General features: G+C 32.5%; 1 protein-coding gene across 1 annotated transcript; it reads left to right on the forward strand.

Annotated features, from left to right (window-relative positions):
- Nucleotides 1–762: 762 nt before the first annotated feature.
- LOC114750847 (prolyl 4-hydroxylase 1-like) lies at nucleotides 763–8,893 on the forward strand. Its single transcript, XM_028939482.1, has 11 exons — nucleotides 763–829; nucleotides 1,684–1,795; nucleotides 2,304–2,361; nucleotides 3,133–3,198; nucleotides 3,565–3,639; nucleotides 4,419–4,493; nucleotides 5,413–5,483; nucleotides 5,571–5,622; nucleotides 5,738–5,827; nucleotides 7,210–7,302; nucleotides 8,768–8,893. The coding sequence occupies exons 1-11, from the start codon at nucleotides 763–765 to the stop codon at nucleotides 8,891–8,893; spliced, it is 885 nt and encodes a 294-aa protein (XP_028795315.1).
- Nucleotides 8,894–11,645: the final 2,752 nt, after the last annotated feature.

Below are 11,645 nucleotides of genomic sequence, written 5' to 3' on the forward strand. Positions count from 1 at the left end.
GCTTTAAACATATATCAATGTTTTACGTACAACAATTAAATCTATCTAATGTTAATAATATTAAATTTCAATTATAATTGTTTTGTTTTTTGTTGTGTAAACTTTAGGTGAAATGCTTGTCAAAACTTTAGATGATTTGAGTTTGAAAACTCACTATAGTTGATGTGCCTTCAAGTTTAGGAAATACTTATAAACAGATATTCCATTAACAATCTTTTCATATACACCTACTGGACCAACTTATACTTTAATTTAATTTTGATGCAATTTACTTTTATTTTTATAAAAAAGGTTAGACTCCTAAAATTTAAAAATAAATATAAAAGATTTTCCAACGAGATTCACAAATTCTGTCGTGGGGATTAGCTCCTTCCCCTTTATTGGTCAATTTAATTTTATTTTTATAAAAAGTTATACTCCTAGAAAATTTAAAACAAAAATAAATTAAAATACTTTTTGAAGGAAATTTTTTCAAAAAGAAAAAAAAAGAAAAGAAACTATGACGTGTGGAAGTACAACTGTAAAAGTAGCGAAAAATATTCATCACAAAATCCGTTGGCGTTCGACGGGATTAAAAATGGCATCACCGAAAACAAATCAAAGCTTGAAAGTGAAAGAGAGAAAAGAAATCAATCGACTCTTCACAAGCAATGGGCCACCAATGTTGTTTCTTCGTGTTCTTGAAGGCCATCATTGTATTTGTTTCTTTCACTTCTCTTTCATTCTTCTTTTTCTCTCTGTCTCTTCACCGGCAAGTAGTTCATGGTTCCCATCACCATGAAGTTCGTCTTTGGGCTTCTCTCATTTGCCACCGTCGGCTTGATCATCGGTAATGAAAAAAGGAATATCAAAATTATATATGCTCATTTGAATTTGGGTTGTTTGGTCATTGTTGTTACTTTTGCATGTAATTTTCAGGTTGAGCTTCATGTTGTATTTTTAGCAAACGAGAAATACTACATTTTGTTTTGTTTGTTTTGTGAAGGTGATCAAGAAGTCATGATAGCTTCCTAACATTCTGATTTATCTGCAGTATTGTTCACTGTAAGAGTGAGAAACAATGTATTGGAAGAAAGAAAAAGAAAAGACCAAAAAAGAGAGAAAAAGAAGTGGATCCCACTTGATGGCTTTCAGTATCTGAATATTTTCTAAATGTGTTTAGTATTTTGAAATATTTTTTGGTATCCAACGTTAAAATAAAAAAATATATTTAAAATGTTGGATGTACCTAAAAATAAAAGATGTTAGAATGTTGGATGTATAAAAAATACTTCAAATGTACTGCACTTAAAAACATACTTCAAAAATACCACAAAATACTTTAACGTCCATCTTGCATCGATAAAATATTTCAGGCTTTAGATGCACCTTAACCCTTAATTTTGCTGTTTTGTTCTTATCCACCAAAATATTTGAACAGAAGAATGAAAGTGAAGTCCCACTGCATCCAACAATATCAAGCAGCCAGTACTGGGGAATCTTTTCTTTTAGAAACTTGTCTCTCTTACCTTCATGGAAAACTTATCAGCTTCCAGGAAACAATAAAAGTGCCGACATTTTTTTTTCCCCAAAGAAAAAGGGAAAATGATATCTTCCAATTTGATGTAGAGATGATAATAAAAAATCATGATATTGGCATGATGCAATCATATAAATGGATTGTCTTCTTTTCTTGAATGACAGGTTCTATCTCTCAATTGGCACTTTTACGACAACCGGAAGACTCACTTGGTAAAAATTTGCACTCATATTATGTAGCAATGGGCTTAAGAATTTTTGAAGATGTGAAACTGCCCTGTTTTATTATAACTGTTGAAATGTTTGTCCTACCCTGTTTGTTCAAGTGGAATTTTACTCGCCTTTTCCTAGTGTCAGATTTTTTTTCCCCAAATTTTTTGGGAATGATTTTGATTGTTCTTACGGAAAATGAGCATATCTCAGGTTTCCAATGGAATGATTTGTGGTTTTAAGTTTGCTAGAGAGGCGCCTATATTTAGTAACTGACAATGCTTCGAATATAATTGCTTGTAATACGAGGATACTTATGCATAGCCAAAAAAAAAAAAAAGCGCCTAAATAATGTATTTATCTTCCATACAATAAGAAATAGGCTTCTTATTATATTATTACTGTTAGAATGTGTAAATACTATAAAAGACGTCAAAAAAAAAATTGGTGGAGCCATTGAGCTACTATTCATTTGAAACCACTTTTCTTGATTTTGATATATGTACCTTGTATGAAGCCCCTCATGATTAGAACCCTTTCCTTTCATTTTTTTTTTAAATTTATATCTTGTGATTTTTCGGTATTCCATTTCGGAAGAATGACAAGGAAGCAGAAATCTTACGTCTCAGATATGTATGTAAATTTCTCTGTTTTGTCCCCCCCCCCCCCCCAAAACTCTTAATACCTGAATCTAGTGTTCTTGTTTGAAAGTTTTTCAGTATCCCTGAAAGAACTTCTTACCTCAGATAAAGTAAAAGGCCCGTCTAACTGTTGCAAGTATTTTTGAAGTTTTTTGTCTGGACACCAGTAAGAGAATTTTCTTCACATTCCTCAATTCTCGTTTGGACATATATTGATAGATTGTCATTTTCAAAGTGGTAATTATATAATTTATTTTGGATAATTCAAATTGTTCTAGAATCATCATCAACCATATGCTCTCTTTGTTAACAATTTAATATGTCAAAATTATATGTTATGATATTTCTTACTTTAATGTCTTGTGATTTTTTTTTTTGGGGGTCAAATAAGGTCCAAAACACCATTTGGTCGTGATTGCCCCATGTTATTAAATTATAGCAAGTTATTTCTTTATCAATGTAAATGAACTTTAGGTTAGTATATTATTAGTACATGATGATTCTTGTTGTGTTGATGTATAGATTGAATGCATTTGAGTTCCTTTTTATTATCTTTTTTATTTTTTTTTCAGCGTAATAAATTGCTATGCTAAAATTAATTGAACTTGCCTCTCAGTTTATTCTAGTTTTTAATTGGTTTCTACTCTCAATCTCAAATTTGGTTTTTTGTTCAGGTCATTTCTCATTGTTGTGAGAGTAGAGTTGATTTGCTTGCAAATACTTGATCTTGACTATGTTTCTGTGACCATAATTGTGGTTGTAGATCAAACCTGAAGTTCTTAGCTGGTCTCCACGGATTATTTTACTACGTAACTTCCTAAGCATGGAGGTATGACACTTCATGCTTGCTCAACTCTATTAACATGGTGGATTTGGGATCATTTTATAAACCAGAGGACCAAGATTATGGCCAAGTTTATATTAGTTCTGATATTTTAATTTCTCCTGATATTCTGGTATTTCTCATGTGGTGCTGCTAGGTTTGAACTGTGACGTAGTGTAGGATGTGTTGTTTTGTTTAGCAAACCCATCTAAGGTCGTCTTGTGGATGTGAGATGAGAAACAATCATGACTTATAGAACAATAAGATTACTACCAATAAGTTTTAATAAATATAGCTTCTAAATAAAGCTGTTGATCGTTAGAGCTTTGCAAGGCCATCTATACTGAAATTGAAGTTAGCTTTCTTTTACAGGAATGTGAGTATCTCAAGGCTTTAGGGTACCCTGGCCTTCAAAGTTCACGAGTGATAGATGGAAAAACAGGAAAGGTACATTGGTTTTTATTTTGACTGATTCTCATTATCTAGACATCCAAAATATGAACTTGGATGCCTGTAGTTCTTTTGGTGGTTTTCTACGATGCCTCGTTCGTTAGATGTGAGAAATGCGGTTAGCTTTTCATGCAGCATGAGGCATGTTGAGTATGTTTCCCTGGGCAGTACCCTAAGAAACCATAGGACACTATGATTGGAAAGTCAAATGCCACTTAAAAAAAGGGTTTTCCTTCCTTTCCTCGCTCTTAAAAGATCTGGAGCTAGAAATAAAAGAAAAGAGAACCTTTTGTTTCACAGTGAGATAATCTGCATCATTAATGACATTCTCAATTATTGCATGTATAGAGTTAGTTTTTTCCCCCATAAATACAACGTCTACGTATAAGTTTACATTTCAGCCACTAGTGCAGTTGGAATTTAGTAGGTGACACTTCACTTTCACGGTCGTAACTAGGGTGCGTAGCTATTCTAACGTGACCCAAAACGACCATATTTTCTTCTAAAAGGTGCAGAAACTGAGACCACCCAACACTGCAGAACACCAAAGGATCTTTCCTTCTTTACATCTCAAGAAAATCTTGATGATGAGTTTTGAGAGAGTTTGAGAAAAAGGAGAGAAAATCAGAAAAATATTTGAAGCAGTGATTATCCTCCTTCTACAGATGATTATTTATAGCCTATCAACTTCTCTATTGTCTGTGTCCTTCAAATTAGAATAGCAGTTTGTACCCTGCCAACTTGCACCATATCTGATTTTCCTTCATCTTTCATAGAGTGTTGACAGCAAAGGCAGAACAAGCTCTGGCATGTTCCTGAGTTCGAAAGATAGACTACACCCAATGGTGCAGGTAAGTTTGTTCACACGTATACTTTCTTGTTTAGTCTTTTATCTTAATTGCCTCCCGTTATTATTGAAACCCAACATTTTTGTTTTTCAATTCATCCATCGTTTCTTCCTAGTGATTGAGAAGTTATTTTCAAATATTTTGAGAGTTGAAACAAGGAACTTGTAAGAACTGATGAATTTGACATTGATGTGATTCTAACAAAAGAGGTTAATTTCAATTATAAGGGAAGGATTTGCTTATTCAACACCATTAAGTGATGGACAATCAAGAGAGGAAAAGGCTCGATGCATTAGTTTCTTCTTACTTCCCAAACAGATTAATGTCCTGTAAATCAATTTGAGCTGCGCACCTGCCACCTTTTCTTTCTGTTACTTCTTCTTTTTGAGTAGAAAGTAATAGAGGATGGAGAGGACAACAAGCAGTGTGTGATTGTTTAGATTGTAACTTGTTCCCGAGAATACTTAGTTTTATTATTTTGATCCTCAAATTTAATATAATATTTGTGGCCTTTTACTGAGATAACTTGGTTTCATTAAAAAATAAAGTCATACTCCTGTTAATGTAAATTGCTAAATTTCTGAAACAAAGCTCAAACTGGAGTGACCTTACTGTCTTTTTTTTTCTTTTTAATTTTGTTTTTGCCCCATTCCATGTACTACTGTGCATGACCTACAATCTGATTTCTATGTATTTATCCTATTGACATGCTTTTCTTCTTGTGCACCATTTTTTTTTTTAATGATGATTAGTGTTTTATTATATGAAACTTTTAGTTTCCTTCAAAATTATTGGTCAGTTTTGCTCTATGCTTGCAATTGTGTTGCATATTTGGTTATTGATTTGTATAGTTAAAAGCCTTTTGTTTTTTGTGAGGATTAATTGAACATATTGATAAAACATGTTCAATTAACACGCCCAGGAAATTGAAAGAAGAATTTCAATATATGCTCAAGTGCCAGTTGAAAATGGAGAGCCACTTCAAATTTTGAGGTGGGACATGACTTTATTTCCTTCATTCTTTTCAAACAAAAGGTGATGATTTTCCTGGTACCAAGGCTAACATGTGCAGAATCACAGATATGAGGAGAATCAGTTTTACGAAACCCATTTTGACTATTTTACTGATACTGTGAGCTTTATTCCCCTCCTTGCTGTCTTTTCCATTTTGTGATGACAATAATTGCGTTGAAATGACTTTAATCAAACCATTTGCACCTTTCTGTTCTTTTCTTCTTCCACAATAGCACAATTTCAAAAATGGTGGGCAGCGAATAGCAACAATGCTTATGTATCTAAGTGACGATGCTGAGGGTGGTGAAACATATTTCCCAAAGGTGAACTTTTTGTTTCTTGAGGTCCATCATTTTGCTTATTTTATATGTCATTATTAGATGATAGTTACGAAGCAGATGTGCAGCTTGACCCTAGAGTATCATAAATATAGGTTCCTTTCTATATGAGATAAGGAGTCTGATGTGGTTTCATAATCTGGACAAGAAATGGAGAAGGGAAAGAGGGAAGAGAGTGACAAGAACAGAGGAATTTACTACTTTGCCACATTCAGTGTCTGTTACTAATGTTTGACTGACACGTAGTATGAAAACCCAACCCGTTTTGGGGGTCATACCAATGAACCAGCTCCTTGGCCCGTTCGGCTATGAGTTTTGGGCTGGTTGAGTGAGTTAAATTGTACTCTTCCGGTTCTAAATATAAGGCCCCTGTCTTATCTTATTTACACTACAAAAGGAGTCTTATATTTAGGACCGGAGGAGTATATCTTTTTTCCTTGCTTTATTGTGCTTAAAATAGCAGTTCATCATATTTGCGCTATATTAACTCCCTTTTGTTAAATTATGTATGGTTTATATATGAATCTTCTAATTACTCTTGAATTAATGCCCTTCCATTTAAATATTACTCTTTTCAAAATTATATATGCATATGTTTTTAATTAAATTATATTATTCTAAATGACTCGCTTGACCCCTAGTTGACCTCGGTTTAATTAACAATTAACCCTTAAACTATTATCTCAATTCATTCACTGGTCACAAGCCTTTTTGCTCGAGTCATCTTTTGGCAGTGCTTCATGAGCTCCAGAATTTTGGATACTGGTTTCTGGTTGATGAAATCATTGTTCATGAATGTCTGGTTGACTCCTTAAATCTATATCAATAATAATACAAAAAATTTATGAGAAGTCGCATAATAAGCTATGGGAGATGTGGTTCATCTTAGACTGTTTAAAGCCGGGCTCACAGTCTTATTCTAAAACGTGATTAGACTCAAAGTGTTGGTGTGAATGTTATTGCTGACACTTTTTGGATATACTTTTATTATAAGGTTGAGCCATATGTTACAGTTATAGAACAAAGGTTCTTAATCATGTCCAGATGTCCTGCTCCTAAGTTGTAAAGTACCAATTACGTTTCTTTGTTACCAAACCAATTAGGTATTGAGCATTTATGTTTTTGTTACAATCTGATTCATCTCATTAAATTATCTCATCATAGAACAAAACAGTTATGTTAATCAATCTTTGTTTTTCAATAAAAAAATTATTACTCCTTTTATTATTGATATTTTATCTTGATTCTAACATATAATGAGCTGGTAAGATGACTGCTGTAATATGCTGGCATCACCTCAAATTTTGATTGGAATATTTTGTAGGAGGATACTATGGCTGTTACTAACGCACGTAAATGCATTGCAGGGTGGTTCAGGTGAGTGTAACTGTGGTGGGAAAATCGTCGAAGGGCTATCTGTGAAACCTATAAAAGGAAATGCAGTACTTTTCTGGAGTATGGTTAGTATCCATATTTTGCTTAGCTTGTTATATAAGAGCAACTAGACACATTTTTCCATGCAACTAGGAAAAAATGAGTCCCATTATTCAAGCTTACAAATAATGTGATTTTCTGTAGATTTTATTATCTATAGGATCTGCCTACAAAACATGGACACTAAAATTAACACACAACACAACAGCTAGAGACATTGTCGCAGTATTGATGTGGTTTGTAGGTAGCAACTAGTTATTATAACTGTGCTATTACTTCCATTTTTGGAAGTTTTGTTGGTTATTTTTGAAAGATAGAATCCGTTGGGTCAAGGGAATTATTGTGTCATCATTAGCTGCAGAACTGAGTTATTATTTCTAGCAACAACCCAAAAAAAAAAAAATCACTTGGAGCTTAGAATTAGCGATTTTTTTTTTTTGTGCAAGTTAAAGTATCCTTAAATCACTTTGCGTTTGAGACTAATTTCTGTCGAAATTAAAGCCCTCCCAATAAATACATTTTTTGGAATTTGAACTTATTATTTTTTTATAGGAACGAGACCACTTGGCATCTTAACTAATAGCTTGTTAGTAAAATTAGCAAAAAATTTTATACGTCAAATGTGGCAATATACAAATCATTCAATGTTTTGCACAAGGTAGAAAAAGTTACTTTTTAACAAGTACCTCAAAATTTTCCTCTTTTTCTTGTTATTTTATATAGTGCTGCAATAATCACACGTTGCAAGTCCATGTCCTCCAGCCTTGTTATGGATTACCATCAGCATTTTTTTCTTGGATCATTTTAGCGTTCCATTTCATTTCCTTTTATCCATTGTGATTCAAATTACCTTTACATTCATATATTCATGCGCGTGGAAAGAGAGACACTCAGGTCAAAAAAAAAAAAAAGAAAGAGAAACACAGAAATATAAAATAATCGTTTGTGGACTCATTTTATTTTCATGCCCTTTTTTAACTTTTTTTTCTTCCACACCTCCAAATTCACATTATTGACATTTACTTTTGTGATTTTTTTTATTGACCGTGTTTAGTTTTTTGAATATGGAGGATTTAGATTGGCTGCAACCATGCCATGGCTGGTTTAGCATATGCTAATTTCAAATTATATATAATTTTTGTGATATAACAACAATAACAACAATAAGCATTACCCCACTAGGTGAAGTCGACTACATAGATTGCATGGTATCATTGTACTCTATTGGTAACCATTTTTTTAAAAAATAAATTAGCAACCAAAATTCACATTCAATAACTTCACTAAGTGTTCTACTTTGTTTTCCTCTATTCTTTTTGAAGAGAGGACTCTATACTCTATAATGGTTTAAAGGAATTTAAGTTCTATGAATTAGAGTTTTTCCAAGTAAGATTAAACAATAATTTAAGGGAATTGTAAGTGTGATCTCATATTTTGTAAACCTTATGACTGAAGATAGGTAACATATTTATGTGTTGCTGAGTTATTCAGGGACTAAGTGGGCAATCAGATCGGAATAGCGTTCATAAAGCATGTGAGGTACTTTCTGGAACAAAGTGGTCTGCAGTAAAGTGGATGAGACAGAGGGCCTTCCATCAGGTTCAGCGTGTCATATGAGTATAATAAATTATACAGAGGGTTCTCCATTGATGAAATTTTCCCTTTAAGTTGTGTATAGTTATACACAGATTAGTGATTGTGAATAATTCTTGATAACATGCAAGTGAAGTTAGATAAAATGCTCCATGATGAGAGCTTTATTAGTTGATTTGTTAATATTGCTTGTGGAGTTAAATTAGACATGGTATAAGCATACTGTACAGATTTGATGTATATTTGGTTTGACGTTAGAAATTATCAAGAAGATGCTTTTTATGCTTGTTTTGATATTTAGGTCTTGTGAATGAAATCAGGCCCTCTTATTTTGTTGTGGCAAGAAAAGGCTATCAGTTTAACGCATAAAAGGCCCTCTTATTTTTTCTTTATGAGAAGCAAGAGTTTATCATGATAAATACAATTTAAAACAACAAAAAATACTTACAATCATATAAAACCCATCCTAAAATATTAAGACTTCATCATAAATATATCAAAATATCTAAAAATATTAAAAAAAATTAAAGGTAACATCTAAATTAAAATTATTGAAAAGTAAAAATTCACCTCGACTAGACTGGACCAATCCAGGTGGTTTGATTGCTTGGTCTGAAACCCAGTCCAGTTCGACCAACTGGTCCAGTTTAGTCTAATTTCATTATATAGTTTATTTAGACTGAATGGATAGGTTCGGACCACTTTGGGTTGGACTGGACCGGATCACCAGGTTTTTGCACCCCTAGGTAAAATAATGGAATCAATACTCAATATTTCATATAAAATTTTGGAATAGTACTATGTTTTGCTCTTACTTTTTTTTTTTTATCACAAAATGTGGCCAAAGCCACACACACACACACAACCTATCCTGTTCTACTTTTGGTTCCATTCTCAATCAATCCAAAGCCAGATTTCCCATGGACAGCCTTATCACTTCCAAAAGCAAGTTTGACTCTTATATTTTGTAACTAATCTTCGCCAAGCTCTCAGCACAACTATTCACATGTCTCTTGATTGGACAAATCTTCTCCTCCCACTCTTTCAAGAAGCTCAAAAATGCTCTGAAGCAAACTTGTGGTGAAACCAGATTCAATGCGTTTTCCTTTTAAAGTTCTAGTGAGGTTCACTGAATCCACTTGCAGCAGAACTTGGTGATACCCCAAGTCCCAAGCTTCTTCTAAAATTCTCCTCACTGCCCAATTCTTTAGCCTCTAGAACCCCACTGATCACTCTTTCTTATCTACAAATTTCTGTCTTTAATATAATAGCTAATTTATAATTAAATAGTCCTAAATATAAACTCTCAATTAATTTGTTTCTCATTTTTTTAATCCAAATTATCCCTATTGATTGTAAAGGGTTTTTACTAAGGATGATTCCAATCACCTGATACACATGATTAAAAACGAAAGTTTAGGGAGATCAATACACATTTGTAACAAATAACTAATTCAATTAATTTTCTTAATTTCTACAAATTAAACCAGTAGCAACAGTCTACTTCAATCTACTTGATTCCCCACAGCTTCAAGTATCTCCTCCTCATAATATTCCAGAGCTAAATCTAGAAAACGAATCCAAACTAAGACTCCTTCAAGAGCTTCAGTCTTAGGATCAAATTTGGGTGTCCATTTTTGGACAATCACATAGTAGTCAGAGATCATCCAAGGACCTCCTAAAACGGCCAGCTCATAATCTTCCGCATTAGGCTCAATTCATATGGCTTCCTAATCTTGTTGAAAGCCTTGTCAGAAAAGATAAATTCGGGAATTAAAATCGTACCATGTAGATGTTTAATTACCTTGTTCTCAATCTTAAAGACTCGAGCATCTCATTTAATCCCTAACGACCTCCTAGCATCCCCCAAATCTCCTTGACTTTGTGAATATTAGCTCCAATAGTAGATGGCCTTACTCCACTTAGAAATGGTCTTATTACTCTTATGAATAGTATTATCTTAGTTGTAAATTCTCATATTTCGTTTCTGAATTCTTGAAAATTCTCATATTTCGCTTGTGAATTTTAACTCCTTGACTTATTGTGAATATTTGTTTCACTTGTAAACAACCTTACACTAGTTATAAACAACTTTATCTTAACTGTAAATTTATGTATTCTACTTATAAATTCACTTTTCTTTCTTGCTTTGCAATGTTGTTATTGTCTTTTCGCTCTAGAAATTAGTTTCATTTTATCCTCAAAAGGGTACAGTGAACTTTTAGAGTTACATGGGATTTAAATGAAATTCTCCCATTAAACTATGGTAATTCATTTTTCCATATTCTTGCGTATTTATTACAAAATCACATCAAAACATATTTACGTTTTATAATGACATAAATTGATATTCTTACACAGATTCTCACAAAAATTCATAAGCCAAACAAATTTTCTTAAAATGTTTTTTATTATTTAAAGCCATTTTTGGACCACACAATCCAAACACTCGAAGGACGATTTTTTTTTTTGAGTAAATTATATATAATAATCATTTTGAGTTTTGATATATTTACGCAGTTTCTTTCTTTTCTTTTTTTTCCCCCCTGAAACCTAAGATAAACTTAACAAATTTACTAAAATTATGTAAATCTTCTCTATAACATAAATAAATTTCTCATAAAAAAATCAATTATGCACTTTTAATTTTATTAAAAGCTTACATATTTAATCTGTTTTTTAAAACATAGGTAATCAATTTTTTTTTAATAAATTGACTCTTCACGAGCAATCAGATATATCTAATTTGAATAAAATTAAAATTTTTATAATTTAT

Source organism: Neltuma alba, unplaced genomic scaffold (genome assembly GCF_004799145.2).
Source record: "Neltuma alba isolate B1F8T4 unplaced genomic scaffold, ASM479914v2 tig00006654_pilon, whole genome shotgun sequence".
Classification (NCBI taxonomy): domain Eukaryota; kingdom Viridiplantae; phylum Streptophyta; class Magnoliopsida; order Fabales; family Fabaceae; genus Neltuma; species Neltuma alba.